The sequence below is a fragment of the Carcharodon carcharias genome, chromosome 1, assembly GCF_017639515.1.
Source record: "Carcharodon carcharias isolate sCarCar2 chromosome 1, sCarCar2.pri, whole genome shotgun sequence".
Lineage (NCBI taxonomy): Eukaryota > Metazoa > Chordata > Chondrichthyes > Lamniformes > Lamnidae > Carcharodon > Carcharodon carcharias.
In genome coordinates this window covers 121,914,139-121,936,105 of record NC_054467.1, presented here as the reverse complement: position 1 = coordinate 121,936,105, position 21,967 = coordinate 121,914,139, and the positions used below count along the sequence as shown (strand labels likewise).

At 40.8% G+C, this 21,967-nt stretch overlaps 1 protein-coding gene across 2 annotated transcripts in view; it reads left to right on the top strand.

The window, feature by feature from the left end:
• The window catches only part of ppargc1a (peroxisome proliferator-activated receptor gamma, coactivator 1 alpha), a 172,050-nt gene that overhangs the window by 123,646 nt on the left and 26,437 nt on the right, over window positions 1-21,967 (top strand). The window contains exons 8-12 of one of the 2 annotated variants that reach the window (XM_041193716.1): window positions 6,209-7,163; window positions 10,371-10,487; window positions 14,023-14,143; window positions 14,241-14,362; window positions 16,086-16,237. In XM_041193716.1, coding sequence (XP_041049650.1) covers window positions 6,209-7,163; window positions 10,371-10,487; window positions 14,023-14,143; window positions 14,241-14,362; window positions 16,086-16,237 — 1,467 coding nt within the window. The remainder of the gene's footprint in view (window positions 1-6,208; window positions 7,164-10,370; window positions 10,488-14,022; window positions 14,144-14,240; window positions 14,363-16,085; window positions 16,238-21,967) is intronic. The other variant, XM_041193725.1, reaches the window with a different exon arrangement.

Here is a 21,967-nt window from a genome sequence, read left to right as displayed (position 1 = left end):
TCTCCCCCACAAGAGTAAACACCGTCCCGGTATCCACCCTATCAAGTCCACTCAGGACATTATATATTTCAATAAGATCGCCCTCTCAATCTTCTAAACTCTATTGGGTATAGGCCCAAACTGCTTAACCTGCTCAATGCAATTACATCCTTTTTCAAATAAGGATACCAAAACTGTGCACAGTACTCCATATGTGGTCTCACCAAGGCCCTGTATAGCTGCAGTAAAACTTCCCTACTTTTATACTCCACTCCCCTTGCAATAAACACTAATGTTCCATTGTTCCATTTTCCTTCCTAATCACTTGCTGTACCTGCATAACTAACTTTTAGTGATTCATGTACCAGGATATCCAGAACACTCATACCATCAAGTTCTACATCCTCCCTCCATTTAAACAATATACTGTTTTCTATTCTTCTTGCTAAAATGGACAAGTTCAAATTTTCCCACATTATACTCCACCTGCCAATTTTTTGCCAACTCACGTAACCTATCTATATCCCTTTGTAGACTCTTTACCTCCTCTTGACAACTTATTTTCTACCTATCTTGGTATCATTGGCAAATTTACTTACCATGCATTTGGTCCTTTCATCCAAGTTATTGATATAGATTGTAAATAGTTGAGGCCCCAACACTGGTCCTTGTGGCATTCCACTAGTTCCACTTGCCAATCTAAGAAGGACCCATTTATCCCTACTCCCTGCTTCTTATTAGCTTACCAAACCTCTAGCCAAGCTAATATGTTACTCCCTATACCATGAGCTCTTATTTTGTGTACCAACATTTGATGTGGCACCTTATCAAATGCCTTTTGGAAATTCAAGCACACCACATCAACAGGATTCCTTTATCCACCTTGCTTCTTACTTCTTCAAAAGACTCTAATAAATTAGTAAAACATGATCTCCTTTTCATAAAACCCTGATTGAATTAAGATTTTCTAAGTAGTCTGCCATAACCTCCTTAATAATGAATTTTAGCAGTTTCCCTATGACAGATGTTAGGCTAACTGGCCTGTAGTTTTCAGATTTCTGGCTCCCTCCTTTCTTGAATTAAAGTGTTACATTTGTTATTTCCCAATCTGCCTGGACCCTTCCAGAATCAAAGGAATTTTGGAAGATTATAACCAATGCCTCAACTATCTCTGCAGCCACTTCTTTTAAGATTCTAGGATGCAGGCATCAGGCCAGGGGACTTGTCAGCATTTAAGCCTACTAGTTTCCCCGTACCTTCCCCCTTGTAATGGTGATTATTTTAAGCCCCTCCCTCTCTTTCATTCCTAGATTTTCAAGTATCTTTGGGAAGTTTTCTAATGGGAGAATTTTCTCCCCGTCGGGCGGGCCAATCAGGAGCAGGCGTGGGTGGGCATGGAGCCACCATTTTATGTGGGCGGGCCAATTAAGGCCTGCCCAGTGTGATGCACGCCTGGAAGTGCTCAGTGCTACCAGTGCAGGCGGGGGGAGGAGGGAGAGTCGAGGCCTGCGCTCTTTCGCGCATGTGCGTGAAAGAGCGCAGAAATCTCCCTGAGGCATGGAGCTGCCTCAGGGAGATTAACTTAAGTTTTAAACTTGGAAAAAAATAAAAAAAATAAAATTATTCAGACATGTCCCCTCATTTGACAGTGTCACATGAGCTGGGACATGTTTATGAAGTTTCATAAAAACTTTTAACCAGTTAATGAAACCTTCATGAAACTTCATCCTGCTGGTGAATGAAGTTTCATGAAAAATGCGAAGGCTGTCTGGGCTCTTCGCCTGCCCGCCAACCTTAAGGTTGGACGGGCAGCTTTCTCAATAGGAATAATTAGTTTATTAATGGCCTTAACAGGCCTTTGACAGTTTGGCAGGCGCATAGCCGACTCTGGTGTGCGTCCACCGAACAGAAGATCAGGATGCCACACGGTGATATCGGGACACACGCCAGACGTCACCATGCATCATTTTACGCAACAGTGTGTGGGGCCCGCCCCGCATGCCGAACAGAAGATTCTGGCCTAAGTCTTCTACATCTAATATCTGTTCAACACTTCTGTTTTTTCTTTGTTTTCCATTATTAATTCCCCAGACTCACTGCCTAGATGACCAACATTCACTTTAGGTTACTCTTTTCCTTTTTAAATATTTGTAGAAACTCTTCTGGCTCACTTTCTCTCATACTCTAATTTCTCTCTTTCTATTTTAGTCTTTCTTTGCTGATTCTTAATATCTATCCAATCTTCTGACCTACCACTACCCTTCACAGAATTGTACTATTCCTAACTTCCTTACTTAGCTGCACATGATGCATCCTTCTTAAAGAGCTATTATTTCTCATGGAATAAATCTTTGCTGAGAGTTATTAAATATCCCCTTAAAAGTCTGCCATTGCAACTCTGCTGTCCTACATTCTTAATCTAGTTCCCCAGTTCACTTTAGCGAACTTTGCCTTCATATCCTCATACTTACCTTTTTTTTGGTTTAAAACACTTGTCTTAGGCTCACACTTCTCCCTTTCAAAGTGAACATGAAATTCTATCATGTTATGATTGCTGTCGCCTAGAGGCTCCTTTACAATTATGTTATTGATTAATCCTATCTCAATGCACATTTCCAGGTCTGCAGTAGCCTGCTCCCTGGTCAGCTGTAGAACATACTACTCAAAGAAATTGTCCCAAATGTTCACTTTATGAACTTATATTCCAGGCTATCATTGTCAATCTGATTCACCCGATCTTCATGAAGATTAAAGTAATCCATGATTACTGCAGTACTTTTTTTTTCACACTCCATTTATTTCTTCTTGTATTCTCTGTCCTACACTGTGACTACTGTTGGGGGGGCCTATAAACTATTCCCACAAAAAAAATACTGCAGTAATCATGGATGACTGATTCTACATCTTGCTCTTTCGAGCTAAGATTATTTCTCACTGCTGTACTAATGTCATCCTTAATTAACAGAGCTACCAAACCACCTTTTTCTAAATTCCTGTCATTCTGAAATATCCAATAGCCTTCAATATTCTGATCCCAGCCTTGATCACCTTTTAACCATGTCTCTGCTATGGCTTTCAGGCCAAATACATTTATTTCCTTCTTTACTAACAATTCATCCTCAAAGAACTCGAGTAAAATTGTCAAGCACAATTTCCCTTTCATAAAACATGTTGACTCTGCATGATTGTATTATGATTTTCTAAATGCCCAGCTACTACTTCCTTAATAATGGATTCCAGCATTTCCCCAATGATAGATGTTAGGCTATAGCTTCCTCCTTTCCGTCTCCCTCCTTTTTTGAATAGAGGTGTTACATTTGCAGTTTCCCAATCTACTGAGATCTTTCCAGAATCTAGGGAATTATGGAAACCTACAAACAATGCATCTACTACCTCTGCAACCCCTTCTTTTAAGATCCTAGGATGTGGGCCATCAGATCCAGGGGATTTGTCAGCCTTTAGTCCTATCCCGTTATTTTTATTTCCACTGAGGTCAATTAGAAGAGTTGCAAATTGGACTGCCAACTCTCAATCAGTCATTTTGTTTTGAATTTTTGACATTAAGGGAATCAGGGGATAAGGAGATGAGGCAGGAAAGTGGATTTTATTGAATAGCACAGCTAGCTCAAAGGGCTATAAGACATACTCCTGCTCCTATTTCTTATGTTCTTAAAAGTGCTACTTCTGAACCCAGCTAACACATTGCAAAGGAATAACTTGGTAAATTTTCCTGACTCTTGCTCTTTGGAAATATTCTAGGGCCAGGAATCTGTTTTGTTGGGTTGCCACTCCTTTTACATAGTCCACGACTTCCAGAACATCTGGTTGTGGGGGAGGGGAGAAAGAAGGGTTGCGGGGAAGCAGAACAGAGCACAGCCTGTGCCCACAGTGACTCCAGGCCCACTGCATCAATAAGTGAGGTAGGAAGGTACTTTCCAGACTCTCTCCTCATTTCCTTTGAGTATTTGTATGCCCCCAGCACAATGGCACCCAGATCTTCACCAACTGCGTAGGTTTCCAGGTGCAAGGCCAAAGTTGGGAAGGCAACTAGCAGCCTACACCACCCCCAACCCCCTCAGGGTTTAGAGATAATGGGGAACCTTTAGCTGTTGATCTTCTATAATTAATCTTGCAGGACCCAATCTCAGAGGCCTGACTTGCTGACAATAGACCTCAGAGATCTGCTGCTGCACTTAAAATTCCTGCTTCTCTTGCTAATGCTAGGGTCTGCCAGGGACTGGGACTGCAACAGGGTGCCACCATGCCATGCTAATAGACAAGGATTCTTGGCTTTTCTATCCAGCACTGGGATATTGGGAAGGAGGAAAATCTGCCCTAGTATTTCTGACTCAGTGACTCATCACTTGTGAACATGTATCCATTTGACATTCCTATTTGGCTCAATACAGTTTTCAGATTTGCAGGTTACGGTGAGTAACTGGTGCATGCTTCTTTATTTATGTTTTGCTAGCTTTGCAATCACCTGTTTTTATTTAAATTTGTGCTAACATTCAACAGTGACATTTGTGCATGTAACATTTACTCAAACTATGTTGAGTTTATGGTGTGGCCAGATATGATTCTGAAAATATTCCATTGCATAATTTAAGGAGTGTGTTCCAAGAAATTGTCAGTGCTTGGACTGAGTGTTTGACACTGTCCTAACAATGAGGTAGTACTGTTAAACTTGCTTTAGAAGCCGACAGGAACTGGTTTGAACATCTTTCAAGCTGTTGCCCTGCAGTGCTTATCTGGGAGATCATACTGCGTATGAATTATTGTAAAAACATGTGGATTGGGAAGGATGGTTCCACAGAAACTGTTAACTAAAATGTAATGTACATCATATTGAATAGTTACAGCTAGTCAAGCAAACCAAACCTGAGATTTAATAGATAGCAATATTTTCCAGTGTTTGGAGATGCCAAGAAAATAAGTCACATTGTTACTCATTTTCCTTTAAAACTAATGAACAAAAATATGATTAACAGTTGACACCAAGGAATTTGAACAGAAGCAACATTTGTTAGATACCTTGGAATCTAGTCAGTAGCTTGGAAGATTATGGTCACAATTTACTGTACACTGTATAAATGCATGTAAATTTTAGGAAATACAAAGTCATACAATAAAAGCTTTCCTAATTTTCTGACCTGTGGCTAGTACTTTGAATGGCAAAAATCATGATAGTTGAAAAACAGTCCTATTTGAGAATTTGGCTGCTCAGTGTTCAGGAATTATAGCCAAGGGGGTTCCATGTGACATTTGACAAGTAGTCAGTCTATTAAATCCATCCGAAGAAAGGCAGAATAATGAGAAACACTTTACTTAACATTCAGTAGAAGGAGTTATACACAGACATGTGTAAATATGAATACAAATGTGAATATACATATGTAACTTGTAGTTTGTAATAAAACTGCATTTTTTAAAAAAGTTTTATTTTAGAAAATGTTAAGCATCACTAACACTGTTTACGTAAAACAATTTGCCAACACACGTAGTCTTTGTGTAATTTATATCAGCTATTTATTACCAGAATGTAGCCTGCAGCATGCACATAGGTGGCAAAGAGGTGACAAAGGAACAATAGCCCAAATCACAACCTAGTATAGTGTTGCAGTGCAGGGTTTTTGTGCGTATATAATGACAGAGCCATAAACTACTACTTGTTGGCTTTAGCATAAAGCTATCTGTCTTTATATATTTCATCAGTGATTAGCATTGCAAAGTATAGGGGATGGCAAGAAATGTTTGAATAATATTGACAAATTATTGTATTAGCAATATTCATTTTTTGGTAATTTCGAACATGTTTTATATCCATTCTGTATCTAAGAATATTTCCAGCAAATTCACCTGTAAACAATATTAAACTGAGGATCTGCTATTATTTGTTTTGCATGGATGCCTATATATTGCAAATCTGAAGGAAAAACTGTATCATTTATAAAACTCAGGCTGCGTTAGTAGCACTTCATTTAAATAATGAGTAACAATGAGACAGGAACATTGTAATCAAGTCATTTAGAATCTGTTGCACACTGCATTAATGCAAATTGTGCTGTCAGCTGCGCAAAGCAGTGCTGTGCTGAATCTATCACAATGTGATTTAGCTTTTGGCATCTGGTTATTTGAGAAAGTACAGTGCTTCAAAATGCTGTTAATTCTAACTGTTTGACTTCTTATCACTGGTGAGAAAATATATATATCGCCATTTTTATTTCAGGTCTAACACCACCAACCACTCCACCACATAAAGCTAATCAAGATAATCCATTTAAGACTGTGGTCAAACACAGGTCATCCTGCAATTCTTCAGTGCGTAGTCCACCACCGAAGAAATCACGTTTAAGTGATTCTGCCTCTAACTCTCAACTAAGCAGTCCTATAAAGAAGGGTCCTGAACAAACTGAACTGTATGCCCAGCTCAGTAAGACTTCATCCAGTGTACTTAGCATTACTCAAAGTGAAGAGAGGAAGGTGAAACGGACAAGCACGAGGCTCTTTGGTGACCATGACTACTGTCAGTTCATAAATGCAAAGGTAGAATCATTAAATACCAGAGTGTTCTGCAAGGAACGAGAGCCTAAAGACATTAAACTTCAGGATCATCCTTGCAGAGAACCCTGGTCTGGGGAGCACAAGCAAATCATTATTTCTGCTAATGATGATCAAGAATATAAGAAGGAAAGTCAACAACTGGATACACAGCCTATCAACTACTTTAATACCAGGATACAACTGAAAGACCAAGAGATCCGAGCGGAACTAAACAAGCACTTTGGGCATCCACGTCAAGCCTTTTTTGATGAAGTAGAAGATAAGACAAGTCATCAAAGAGAAAAAGACTTTTGCCATGAATATTATTCAAAACTGCCTACTTATCTCAATGCAGGAATGTCCCTCGATGGCGTATTTGATGATAGTGATGATGAGACCGAAAAATTTCTCTATCCATGGGATGGAACACCCGATGGGTTATTGTTAGAAAGATCTTGTTCTCGTTCTCTGTCCAGTTTCCCCTGCAGTGATTCTAACTACGCACCAAAGACTTATGCACCTTTTCAAAGAATAGTTAGGGCAAGGTCTAGATCTAATTCCTACCCCCGGCGTAGAGCTTATTCCCGTTCCCCATATTCTCATTCCAGATCAAGATCTCCGTACCGTAGATCCTCTTCAAGGTAAGTAAACAAATCCTTCAGCAAATTTGGGTAGATCGGAGTATAATGTGTTTATAGATGGTATTTTAGCATCACAATTTTAATTCTATTATAATCAATTATTATGATTGGTATATGCAATTTTCTGCCTTGATAACACTGTGCAGGTGTTAGTAGTAATGTAACATTATTCTTTTGTATGGTTAAAGTTGCAATACCTACAGGTGGTCTATTTTCCTGTTTCCAACACTGCCTTTAAGACCTTCTGTTGATGCTTGGACAAACTCATTGCACTGGTGTTAAAGCTGCCCCGCAGATGGTTTGAAAATGGGGGTCATATTAAATCTAGCAGGTGACTTACCCACCGCCTACCCACTGCCCCTGTCCCCGCCACACTTATACCAGTGATGGTGGTGGTGTGGGGTGGCCTGTCGCAAGTGGGCCATTTGAGGTCCTTAAGTGGACAATTAATACTCACTTAATTTTGCCTCATCCTGCTGGCACCCATTAAACACTGGTGGTGGGAGAGACCCATGAGAAGTGACCATCCTCGCCAGTGTCCCTGCGTGACTGCAGGCAGGGGGCTCCATGTGCCCATCGGAGCCCCCTGCCAAGATTTTATGCCTCCTCAGTCTGCCCTCTCCCCACTGCCTCTGAAACCCCATTCCTCCATCCACATCCCCACTCTCCCTTGCCAGGGCCTGCCAGCTTGGCACCCGCCAACACCCCGAAATACTCACCAGTTTCAAACAGTCGCTGCACACCTTCTCCTGGCCCAAAGTGCTAGGGAGCTGCTGACCTCTAAATGGCTGGCTGCTCTCTGAGACGGGACTTCCTGTTCCTGAGGGACAGAAATTCCACCTCCAACCTATTAATGGGAAGTGGAGAATCCAGTGCACCAGTCCTTTGTCACAATTTCAGCTTGTTCTTATTGGTAGTAGAGATATAGCCACTAAAATCTAGTCCTATCCATGTTGTGGTCATCAAACCCTTCCAGTTTATAAACTTACTCTTGAAGGAACAAGAGTCTAGCTATGCACCAGAAATCAATTTGCACCATTTCACATGCAGCAAGTGTGGGTGGGGGCTGGGGGAGTAGATTTCCTCCATGCATTGCATGTCGTCAAATTGGAAATCCCTTATGATCTGGTTGCATAAGGCGCTCAGGGGAAACCTTCCCTTTAAATTAGAAAAATAAAGAAGATTATATGCCCCACATTATAATGCTGGTTTGCTGCACATTATAATAAATAATACATTTCTACAACAAAAGGAAAATATTAATTTTAGGTGGTGATAGTATTAACAGTGACTAGTACATCCAATGCCATCTTTCTTGGGGAAATAAACACCTGTTTTTACGTAAGATTAATGTTATTAAAACCCCATTTACATTGTCATGAATTATTCATCTGACCTCAAGAACTGTTCTGGGAATTCACGTATTATTAAAATCTGACCTCATTTATGCCTTCAGTGAGATTGTTTTTTTTGTTGTAAATGATCATTAAGCCTGATATTGTGAGTTTTGTATTCTGAATCAATATGATATTTTCTAACAATGTTTGTCAAGCAGAGTTGTTTATCAGGCTGGTGATATGAGCATAATATAGCTTAACTATCATTACAGTAAATGGAAAATAGTGTTAAGCTCAGGAGAGCTCACTGTATCAGTGACATATTCTGTAGCTATAATGTAACTCAAAAGAATTTGTACTGATAAAATTAACTTGAAACATCAACATTACATAAATATAAACATATAAATATAACATAAGAAGGCACTTAGGATAGTTTGCACCATACTTAAGGATAATTGAAATGGTAATATTTATAATACTATATTTGGTTCAAAACCACATTTCCTGATGTCGACTGTAAATTATGTAAAAAGTAATGATTAAAACCATGCAAGTATTAACTGTATTGCTGTACCCTAGCTACTTAAATTTGAAAGGATAAATAAATCCTTTCTGAGAAGTTTAATATCAGGGCTCCAAGCTCAAGAAATTTTTGTTCACCGTTGCAATGAGTATTTGGCACTGTCAGAGTTGGTTGCTAAAACACAGTGCCATTCATGCTCTTTTAGAATGATGTGAGTAGTTGAGTTCCCCTTACCACCACCCACCCTCATATATTAACAAGAACTGTACCCAACCAATATAGAGGTGACAAGAAAGAGAGGAAGAGAGAAGAGGAGGAAAGGGCTTTGTGTGCACATCATTCAGCTCCACAAGATTTTATGACAAGCCTGCACAGACTGCAGCTAAATTAATGACCTCTGCTGAAAAACAGATTTTATTCATTTATACATAAGCCTTACTTCATAATTACAGAATTTGATTCTGAAACGGGATGTGAACTTCTTTTTTCCTCTTCCATCTAAATAAGATATTTTTCTTATTGATCTTACGATCATTTTCTGTGCTTGTCCTTGGTTAACAATGACTAGCAATCACAAGCAATTTATGGAGATTTCAGAATGTAATTTTTATCTTTTCCCTTAGTTTCCTCCCTTCCTCTCCCAAAGTTGTTGATTCTTTGGCTGGGGTAAGGTTCCATGGCAGGGTTGCCCTCTAATATCATGTCCCGTCAGAATACTTCATACTTGAGCCTAGTCAGTGAATGGCAGCAGATTATTCCTTCATGAAAGACATTGCAGTTTGAGCTAATCCTTTGCATACATCACCAGCCATACCTCATCAGGAATCACAGAAATCACCAGAAAGGTGGGAATCCTGATCACATGTTCTTCTTTAACCTAGGGCGACCCTTATCCCAAAACTGGTATCAAATAACTCAACACAGGCTAAGGATTGAATTTACCTCTCCTAGTATATTGCACATCTACTTATAAGCCATAGGGAACACTATATGTTATGTAAAATGTTGTTACTTATTTGGTTATTTTTCCCCTCTGTTAGATCTCCTCCCATCATGATATCCCCTGGTCTAGGGGCAATCTTCTCTGCATGTCTTTGCCAGTTTTACTGAGTAGCAAGGTAGTTAAAAGGTGTACCAACATTTCGCAGCCTTCTGATGTGGTAGTGCCTAGACTCTGCTCATATCTCCCTTGATGGTTTGGCTGTGCATGTAAAGAATTAAATCCAAGCCCTGCTTTCCAGTGGGTTAGTAAATGCTGAACAGAAGTCAACCTTCATACCTTAAAAAATATACTATCAGTATTATTTTCAGTGATCATATGTTTACATTTATTTTGCTTTATAGATCACATCACTACTTTGATTCAGGGTGCAGTAGGGTACAACACAGATCTCGTGGAAGCCCTGGCTCATACTCAAGGTCACGATCCAGGTCACCTTACGGCTGCTATAGTAGACCCAGGTGAGGGAATATAATAGTGTAGAACTAGTTAATGTATTCTAATAAACCAGACTTTATTAAGTATACTTCCCTCCAGATGTTAAAGCAATAAGATTAATATTTCATTGAGATTTTCAGGTAGGTGCTTACCCAGATAAATATACTCATTTTTAAAAAAAATCAGCTTCCTTGCTAAAATCAGAGTTAATCGATGTTAACTGTCCTTTGGGAAGGTGCTCTATAATTGCCTGAGTGCCTAACTTATTTGTCTGAAATTATTAATAAGCAGATTCCATTCTCCACATTGAAGCATAGTCTATTGTTACCAGCTATATCTAGGGCACAGTGGTGCTGTAGTACCAAATGTCAAAGTTACAGGAAACAGCATCTGATCCTCAGTATTTAATTGATTGAAAAGAATAATGGACAGTGATATATTTTCCTTGACCACACAATGTACTGCTAGTGATTTTCTGACTTGCGCTTGATCCTGATTCATCAACTATACTTTGGATACTTTCTCAATTCCTTGATGTCATGATGCCTCTGCTACCGTTTGTGCCTCTTGAGTTTTCTCACTTCACAATACTAGTATGTATGTACCTAGCTTCCCATTTTACACCATCAGATGAGTCTCAAGGCTCCCACTCCCTGCATCTCTGCTTTGATAAAATAGCGACCTCAAGTAAGAGAGAGATTTGTCAATCTACTGGTAGGCATATATTTACCAGCCTCCCTCGTGGTTGGTAACAGTCTGTTCTCATTGCTTTGGAGCTTAAGGTAGATCAGGGTAGTCTTGATTTTTACCTCACTGTGGGAGCAGCAGATGGGTCTATTTTAAGCAGCCAATAGAAGTGAACAGGAGGACAAATTTTCAAATGCATAGAACAGGCAGGAAGGGAGAACAAAAAGTTTGTCAGTTGCGCAAATGTTTCAAGTTGTCTATATGCCAGCAAGCAGCAACTGGATGCTCTGTGTATATAGGCAGCTGTTACTGTCCAGTTCTGGTAAAATTTGCATTCAGTCCTGCAAACTTGGTCTCTCAGATGAGTCTAAGTGCTATGTGAAAGGCACCTGGACAGTTTGAACCCAGGTTCTGGTAAATATGAGCCCATAATAGAAAACAGCCCTTAGTAGGCCCTGATTTGCATTGCATTATTAATCTGGTTCCATGAAACTATGGAAGTAGATGCTTTAGAAAGTTGGGGCAATAATGATGTGCATCTAAGGCTTGAAATTTCAGTGCACAGTTTAGACAAGCACAGGGAACTTTGAAATGTGAACAAAATATGTTGGAAACACTCAGTATATCACATAGCATCTACGGAGAGAAAAATGTCAGATTAACATTTTGGTTCTTACCCATCCTTTGTCAGAACCCCCAACTTCCTCTTTCTATAGATGCTGTATGACCTGCTGAAAGTTTCAACATTTCCTGTTTTTATTTCAAAATTCCCTTTACTTTGCCTCAACAATGCATTGAAATTTCAAATGTCAGTCGCACACCCTTTATTGTACCCATTTCTGTTTTCAGTTCATTCTTCCAGTATTTTGCTTTTTGTAAAGGGAGCATTGCTAGGCATTCAATCCATCTTATGCACAATGTGGAAACAGGGACCCAAAGATGAAAAATGATGAGCTCCTTAGCACTGATATCCCTCACTTTGATGAGTACAAAAACTCATCAAAATGTAAAATATTAAAGGATTGGTTCAAACAGTGATGTCACGGTGCAAAGTTGCTGTGTTACTTCAGGACATCAGTAAACCTATTGCTTTGTAAGTTGATGATCGATTTCTGCTGATTCAGCACCTTAACTTAAATTATGAGAAGGTGCTAGAAAGATTAATTGAAGTTTTTTTGCAGGTTATTTTCTGTGCTGTGTAACTAACCTACTTCTGTAGTGTTTGATCAATACTGTAAATTTCACAGTGACAGTGTGATTAAATGTGGTTTGCTGCAATGGGAAAATTACAGTTTAGTGGATTTTTTTTTTAGTACATGTAAACCTTGGATACAAGGTGCAAAAACAACTCCTAATATTTAATTTACATTAGCGGGTACCTGACTAGTGCCGTGACACTGCTTGTTGGTGTTCCAACATATTGTCATTGTCCTGTGGAAGGGTAGAATGCAACTTCATATCTGTGGCTTCCTGCTCTGTAAAAGAGTAACAGCCGGATGTTGAAGTGGAGGTAGATAGTGAGAGGCTAGGCATTTCACACAGAGGAAAAATTGAAATGATTTGTTAATCCGTGTTCCCATCATGCAACTCTTTGTGGCTAACTACAAAGCATCAGAGGCAAGTTGTCTGTTACTCTTTCAACTGGAGAATAGGCATGTTCTGCTCCTGGGGCAGTGATGCTCAGTCGTTAAGTATTTTCAAAATGGGGATTGATAAATTTTTGGACACTAAAGGTATCAAACAATATGTGGATAGGGTGGGAAAGCTTATTTGAAGTGGAAGGTCAACTATAATCTTACTGAATCACAGAGCAAGTTCAAGGGGCCTTTCAATAGAAATCTCCAGCTGTAGTTTGGCCCAGTCCTTGCCATATCGCAAATTCCAGGGTCAGGATCATTTGCTTAAAATGGGCAGGCACCTTTGGCACTTATGGCCTGGGCAGGAGGGAAACAGGAATTTCAGAGTGGTTCCTTGACATTTTGTTGAAGAGCAGGCAAGTAATTCTGGCTGAAGATTACAGGAATGCTGAAGAAAAACCTTCATTTTCAGACTGCTGTTAGGACACCAGTAAGTAGAGTCCACTTGAATAAAGTGGAGGGAGGAGTTGGGTGGGAGATGGGTTCAATAGGCCAAGAAAAGAGCCAGGAGCCCCAAATCTTGGTCTTTTTTTAACAAAAAGTTTCAGTTATGCCACCACCACCCCCATCTTTACAAGGGGCTAAGGGAGCTGTAATTGGAAAGGGTGAGCTCAGCATCCCCACCCCACTCCTCCAACTAGCTGGTGAGCACCAGAGTTGGAGGCAGCATGGGATAAGCAGGGCCCCAGGATGCACCTGTTAGTGCATGGGTGCCCACCAGCTATGAGCAAGTATAATCCCTTCCCACTGTCCTCGCAAGTTCTTACAGGGTCAGTGCTGGAGGGCACCAGCTGGTTCCAATCACAAGGTAATTGCTGGGATTGTAGCTTGTGAACTTTCACCATGGTCCTTTGAGGAATACTTACCCCTTAGTTCAAAGTTCAAGGAAAAATCGCATTACAAAAGCTGCTATATATTTCAAAGGTCACTCTGAAGGTTTGTCCCTGGGAATTTCCTCGTGGCATCTTACACTCCACTGCTGTAACTTTATCGTATTTTTAGTTTATTCATGCAAACATGCAAGTTATGTTGGCTGAGTGGAAGAAGCCCCAAGGAAATTCATTCCCACCATGAGTATCTAATCTGGCTTTGAAACATACTGAATTGTCTGAGATTCAGTAAGAAATTTTTGGAATGGGGAAAGCCTATTAATGTCAAATGAATGTTTCTATATAAAACACTGCATGCACAATTCTGACTGTTATCATTTTTCATTTGTTTTCAATTTCTTCAGGTATGACAGCTATGAGGAATATGAAAATGAAAGGCTTAAGAGAGAGGAATATCGAAGAGACTATGAGAAACGTGAATTTGAAAGGGCAAAGCAAAGGGAACGTCAAAGGCAAAAGGCAATTGTAAGCATTGTAGTAGCTTTTATTCTAATTTAGATATACTGTAAATGTAAGAAACATAACTTTTTGACTTTCAACAATATTTTTAAAATCTCTCCAGGAGGAACGCCGTGTTATTTATGTGGGAAAAGTCAGAGGTGACATAACACGTACAGAACTGAAGAGGCGCTTTGAAGTTTTTGGTGAAATCGAAGAATGCACTGTCCATTTGCGTGAAGATGGGTAAAGTTACAAATGGCTACATTTTACATAGTAAATGTGCTCCTGAATAATCAAAATCTGGTTTTCACATAGGAGATAATAGAACTATTGTAGAACCTCAGACATAGTAAAAACAAAATGGACCTGGAAAGGCGTCCATAATTTTAGAGTGTAAGTGTGACTGACATTGACTTATGAGTGACTAACCGGCAGAGCATGCCCTCCTGTCATCTGTGCCCATGGCCTCATTTACATCAAGATGCTGAGATGTGGGACACCAAACTTGCCTCCCCAGTACAGCTTTCCCAATTAAGGTTGACTAACATTGAGGGATCTTGGCTGCCTTCAAGGTAAGTGCTTGGGTTACAACTGTGGAGGGTGAGGCCTTGGTGGCTACGACAAAGATTAAATTTATGTGGCGAGGAGAAGCACTGTTGCTCCTTAGGCAACACCAAAATAATATCAACCATACCTTGACTGGGCTCTTCAGCTTCATCATTGTGGAAATGGTTGGAATATTCATGGAGCATGCTCCAACTATTTCCAATGTAAAATACAAATTGGGGTTCTAGGATACCAATTTGCATTTTGAAGTGGATCTACTACCTGAAGTAGACAGATGTTTTGGGCATCCAGTGGTTGTTCTCTTTCAAAATGGTGGCAGTTGCATTGTCAGGTTTAATAAGGCTATCGACCTACTGACCTAATTTAGAGGCCATTACTGCCCTTTTAATGCCAGACAAAACAAGTTAAAGCTGAACTAGAGTGTATAGCTTAAAAAGAACCTTGGTTATTCAGTTTATTCTATACTCCACGTCACTACTCAAAAAATGAGAGGGAGTTCTCCCAGTGTTCTGTTGAAACCCCTCTGAAACCCCTCTCTCAATCATTTTGACTGAAAACAGAGTAAATGATCATTTATTTCATTGCTGTTTGTGGGATCTTTCCATTTGAAAAGTTGTTTCCATGTACAAAACTCAACCGCTCCAGCGAGCTGCCCTACAGCCATTTGGTGCTCTGACAAAAGGACCTGCTGCCCCCATCTGGGGATGAAGTCCCGCTTTTGATTGGCTGGCAGCTCTCTGGTCCCAACAGTACCACTGGGAATATCCAGTCCCAAAGAAGAAGAGCCAGGAACTGGATGAAAGGTAAGTTGGGGTGGTTCTCGGCAGGGTCAGGGTGAGGAGATGGGAGCTGGGGTGCACAGTGGACATCTGGGGTGCGGTGGTGGCAGACCTTGGGGGAGGCCCTCCATTTGGAAAAGGGGGTCCGTGAAGGAGGCACTACCCCATTTCCTTCCCAAGGCCCAAGCAGGCTTACCTGCTGAGCTTCCCACGCATCGCCAACCTTCTCCCACCAGCTGAAAATTGCAGCCAGATGGGAAGTGCCATCAATTGGTGTGAGGCCAGACAGGCCGTCTGAGGCCTCACCTGCCAGCCAGTAAATCATGGTCAAATCTTGGGGAGGCAAGTAGGCGGCGGGAAAGGCATCCATTCAATTTTGCGCACTTCCCCGGCTGAAAGCCCGACTGTAAAAATTTGCCCCATGTTTGCCTTGTCAAAGCAATTCAAAGTGACCCATTATATGTGAAAAACTTTAAGATGTTCCTACATTGAATCAAGACTTCCTTTCTTTAATGTCTGATAGATGGAAGTCCACTGGATTATATTATGCATCTAATGTATGATTTGCGAGGTTGGCCGCAATGAGTGACATTCATTATTGTTGCTCCAACTCTTTTCAGTGACAACTATGGTTTCATCACTTATCGTTACACCTGTGATGCATTTGCTGCACTTGAGAATGGACACACTTTGCGAAGATCTAATGAGCCCTCTTTTGAATTGTGCTTTGGTGGCCGTAGACAGTTCTACAAGTCTAACTATGCAGATCTAGGTGAGATTGCATTACAACACAGTTTCTCTTATGTTTTCAAAGACAATATAGGCATCTGAACCAAGCATAGTTTTGAATCACTATTAATTTCTTGAAAGTTTGATTTAATTATTCATAAATGCATGTTTAGCCAAGATCATAAATTCTTACATTCGCAATAGAAAATCATAATAACTCACTGGGAATTTCTATAGCCTTGCATCCTGTGCAAAAATGATTTCATGTCTAGGCTTGGCATATGTCAAAACTTGACTCACATGGTGAGTACACTTACACATGTTAGCAGGCAAAATCTTAGAATGCCATAAAAATCTAACAATAATTTAATGTTTCTAGTTAATTAGAGCAGGGCTAAGTTTTCACTTATGAAGCAAGATTTAGGAAAGGCACATTGTACTTTGCTGTTGGACAAGAATAATTGTGATAATAGTGGGAAAATTACGTTTTTATTTCAGAGATGAAGGGTAAGAATTCCATCTATATAGCCCTAGGAATAAAAGGAGTGTTCTAGATAAAGTGAAACTTAAAGGGCTAATTTAGGATATTCATAGGAAAATTAATCTCCAGAAAGTATTCAATTATGTATGAAAGGATCATTTGTCAAGGGGCTAAGGATAAGTTTGTAAATCAGCTCACAATAACTAAAGCCAATACTAGGAATGTGGGTGATCATCATATTGATCGCAAGGCTTTTGTTGGGAGTCAAAGAATAACCAAGAACCTTAATGGTCCTTTGAGGAGTTGTCAGGATAGGTTATGTGTGAGCATAAGGATATGCTAATAAGCAAAATGGATTAGGACAAAAATTTTGTGCATCAAGCAGTGCAATTCCAGCACAGAAGTGCAGGAGATGGGCAAGAAATTGTGCCAGGATCTAGAAATGAAGGGTTCTGGTCACTGCTGAGGCTTCAGATCCAGGATTCGTAAGCCACTGATTGAAGTTTCTGAGATGATTTGTTGGTACAGAATCTGAGTCCATAGTTCATCCCAAACATGGGCCGTGATGTCAAAGGAGGTGAGTACACAGGAATTGCTTTGCCTGGCCTGGATCACAGCAACAGCCCGTATAACTAGGCCTGAATTTTCATAAAGACAGAGAGCCTCTCCTTTGATGTGAAAATGGTGGTGAAGACCTGGACCTGGAAGTCCAGCCCCCAGCACCTATCAGCTGCACACGTAAAAGTGCAGCTTCCTCAGGCTGATTTGGTTTTCGATAGTGGGATGTCCATAACGTGACTTGTGCACTTTAGAACTGGTAGGAGAAGTTCTAAAACTGCCAGGGTTCTTTGGAATGACAGCGTACCCTTTTAAAGAGGTAAGGTACCCTTTTGGACATGGCCCTGGGACACATTTTGGGGAGATCAGATGTCTTTTGAGAGAACTAAGGTAACCTTTAGGATTGTTAAACGTAGACAGCAATAACAGGCAATGGCCATCTCCAACAAGAATGCCTTTGACATTTAATGGCATTACCATCGTTGAATCCCCCACTATCAACATTCTGGGGGATTACCATTTACTAGAAACTGAAATTGACTAGCCATATAAATACAAAAACAGAATTACCTGGAAAAACTCAGCAGGTCTGGCAGCATCGGCGGAGAAGAAAAGAGTTGACGTTTCGAGTCCTCATGACCCTTCGACAGAACTTCGACAGAGCCATATAAATACTGTGGCTACAAGAGCAGGTCAGAGGCTAGGAATCCTGCAGTGAGCAACTCACCTCCTGACTCCCTAAAGCCTGTCCACCATTTACAAGGCACAAGTCAGGACTATGATGGAATACTACCCACTTGCCTGAATAAATGTAGCTCTAACAGCACACAAAAAGCTTGACACCATCCAGGACAAAGCAGTCCGCTTGATTGGCACCCCATCCACAAACATTCACTCCCTCCATCACCGAAGCACAGTTGCAGCAGTGCGTACCATCTACATGAAGCACTGCAGCAACTCACCAAGGCTTCTTAGACAGCACCTTCCAAACTCACGAACATTGCTATCTAGAAGGACAAGGGCAGCAGACACATGGGAACCCCACCACCTGAAAGTACCCTTCCAAGCCACTCACCATCCTGACCTGGAAATATATTGCCGTTCCTTCACTGTGGCTGGGTCAAAATCCTGGAATGCCCTCCCTAACAGTACTGTGGGTGTACCTACACCACATGGACTGCAGCTGTTCAAGAAGGCAGCTCACCACTGCTTCTCAAAGGCAATTAGGTTTGGGCAATAAATGCTGGCCTAACCAGCGATGCCCACACCCCATGAATGTATAAAAAAAAACATGAATGTGCCTAAAAAAGTATATATACTCATTGGAACTGTCAAGCTCATTAGAACTGTCAAAAGGAGTTGTCCAAAGGAGATGTCCAAAGCAGCTGTCAAAAGGAACTGCCAACAGAGCTTTCAAAGGGAGCTAGCAAAGGGTCAAGCCATTAAGGTTTTTAAAACTGCTGCCCTTTAAATTCTGAAAAATTATCTGCAGCATTCAAAACAAAAATCAGCGCTTGCTATCTCACTGTCTGTTGACATAAGCATGAGGGTTATCATTAAATAATTAGTGCTGCAAGACTGATTTCACAATCTTTCATTGTCCCAGTGGGGTGCCTGTCAGTTCACAGCTTGATTGACAGCTCCAGGTGATTATAAACTCTTTGAAGCAGGACACTGAATTCCAATGCTTGTTGTTATAAGGGATTAAGGGAAGTTTAATGTCGTAAATGGGTTTTTATCATTAAGAGTTTTTTTTAAAATAGTGAATTCGCCAATAGACACTTAGAACTTATTTAATCTCAGCATGGGTCCTGAGTTCTGCCCATTGTGAATACTGGGTGAATGGTAGGTGTAAAGGCAAAGAATGGGGGGCATGGGGTGGCATGCATTGGCACTATGCCCTATGAAGGGCCATGGGAGGTGGGCAGAGGAGCATCTTTGGCATGGATGGTGTTAAGGGCCACAGGGGTTGGGCAGAGGGGCATATATTGGCCTGGGAGTAAGAGGGGGCATGGGGTTGAGTGGAGAAGTGTAGCTTGACATGGAGGGTATGAAGAGCTATAGGGTGTGGGTGGAGGGGAATAGGTTGGCATGAGGGGTATGGGACACCATGGGAAGTGTGGGTACAGGGGCATAGGTTGGTAAAGAGGGTATGAAGGGCCAGGTGGTGGGTGGGTGGCATGAGATGGCATGGTTTGGCATGGATGGAGCACAGGGGAGTGAGTGGATCCGAGGGCTGGGGGGCTGTTTTTGCCTTTTTTTGCCCCTTGCTTCAACAAAGTGATAGTGTACTGAGGCATGCCTTCCGCCCAGGCTACCTCCAAACCTAGCAGCCTCTGCATTGTTTCCAGTGTCACAGGACTGAGCCTCAGTTCAATAATATGACAGGTATGGGGGCCAGTTCTATGATCTGGTCTGTATTCACAAAGAAATCTCTGACATTGCAAGGAAATTATCTCTCTTGTAAAGGGCCACTAGTTGAAGAACTTGTGGATGTTCAGCACTGAATTACCCATGCTCCCTTTTTTGGCCAGTTAATCCAGATGATGTAGGTGGGTTTCAGGTATATTTAGATAAGGTAGGTGAATGCATTTATGTGCAGCAGACTAAAAATAATATGGACAGTGTAATGATATTCATTTGGATCTGAAATTCCGGGCATGTCTGCATTATTCAGGGTACTGTTAAGGGATGAAGAGAAAGAGTGGGGATAGTAGCTGATAACTTATAGAAGGTGTGAGACGGCTTTGGGGAAAGCCGATAGAGTTTTAGGTTGTTCTAGCTCCTTTGAGTACAAATCAAAGAATACTGTACTTATTTTATACTACAGTATGTCTGGAAAAGTGTGTTCAGATTTAATTGCCACAAATGGTAAAGGATATTAAGGCTCGGGGGAAGCTGATCGGAATGATACTAAATCCTTTAGCTCTTACTTATGAGGTAGGCTCTAAGATTTAGGCTTATTTACCTAGAAGCTTGGAGAGTAAAAAATTGTGAAGGAATTATTTTGAATTGAATAGCGTTGGGGTATGGGCAGCTGCTGGAGATCCCCTTAAATCTTTGTTTTATTGTCATTTTCAAACAATTATCGGTGGGATATTCCCGCCCAAATTCGATGGACTTTTGGCCGCTCTCCAAATTTACTTTCTGGCCCACGTGGATTCCTGCCATGAGCGGGACTGGAAATCCCTGGCCAATTTTTCTGTAAGAATAGTAGTTGAATAGTATCATTCAAAATACTTTACTTTCAATTTCATAACTTAGATTCTAACCGTGTGCCCACATCCACGGTAATAAACGTGGTATTCAGACTCATTACTTAATGCTTTTGTGTTGTATACACAAACCATGCCAATGAGAACATAATTTAAACATCAATTACAATAGCAATTTTAAAATATTTCCTTAATGGTTAGAAGCACAAAAAAAATCACATTTATTCTTATTTAAACAGAGTTGTGGGATATATATATATTTTGGAGAAGGTGGCCAACCATGGTGAGGGTGAAATGAATGTAGATTTTAGTCCTCTGCCTGATAGGTGACACTGTGTTGGAGAGTGAACAATGAAGGATGCTTGAAGTTCATTTTAGGGTTCGGGTTTGAGGTGAAAATACTCCAATAGGAGTGTCATAGAAGTGAAAAAACATGAATGAGATGAAGATGCTTGACTCTTTCCGTGAGTTCTGTACACATTGCCCCATAATAGGCTCCATCCTGTTTATTTAATCCCATTGAAGGAAAATTTTGCATAAATACTGTTTCCCAAAAGTGAACAAGCAAATGATTCAATAAAAGCAAAATACTGTGGATGCTGGAGATCTAGAAAAAAAACAGAAAGTGCTGGAAATACTCAGCAGGTCTGACAGCATCTTGAGTCTAATATGATTCTTCTTCAGGACTGCAAATTATTCATCTGTGATCACTTCTGCACAATTACTGGATCCTAGTTAGCAGTCTTCGGCAACTCCCCTCAATCCCAGAAAAAAGAGGAATATCAGTGGCTAAATAGGCAGATTTCAGAGAAATGGGAGGGATCTTGAGGATGTGCAGTAGACAGGGAATTTCACAGTCACAGTATAGGTGGCTTGTGGATGAGAGGAAGTTTTGGAGGCTAAGGCTTGGATTTCAACCTTGAAAGGAATTCTGTTTAGGTGTGAGAAGCTGTTGTGAGTTTGGGAAACCTAGAGGAATGGGTTTCCCAAATGTCCTGCAGAATTTAACTGCAGGGCTTCTTTAAATGGGGTTCCTTCCCACATGCAGCCTGATTGATAGGCTGGAGACCTTTCAGCCAGGAAGCTTGCTTCACAGAGCCAAAGCTTAAGTGAGCAGGTAGATATCCTTGAGGACTGAAAGAGATCATGTGGTGTTCTGGATCTCCAGGGGTAGAGGGTTCAAAGTGCATGGCTGTGTCAGCTATGGCATAGTTGGCAGTACTCTTATCTCTGAGTCAGAAGGTTCAAGTCCCACACTGGGACGTGAGCACAACAATCTAGGCTGATACTACGGTGAAGTACTGAGGATTGCAGCACTGTCAGAGATGCTATCTTTAGGATTAGGTGTTAAACCGAAGCTCTGCCTTCCACATCAGGTGGACCTATAAGATCACATGGCACTAATTTGAACAAGAGCCAGGGAATTATCCCCAGCAATCTGGTTAATACTTGTCTCTCAATTAACATCACAAAAAACAGATTATCTGGCCATTATCACATTGCTGTCTGTGGGAGTTTT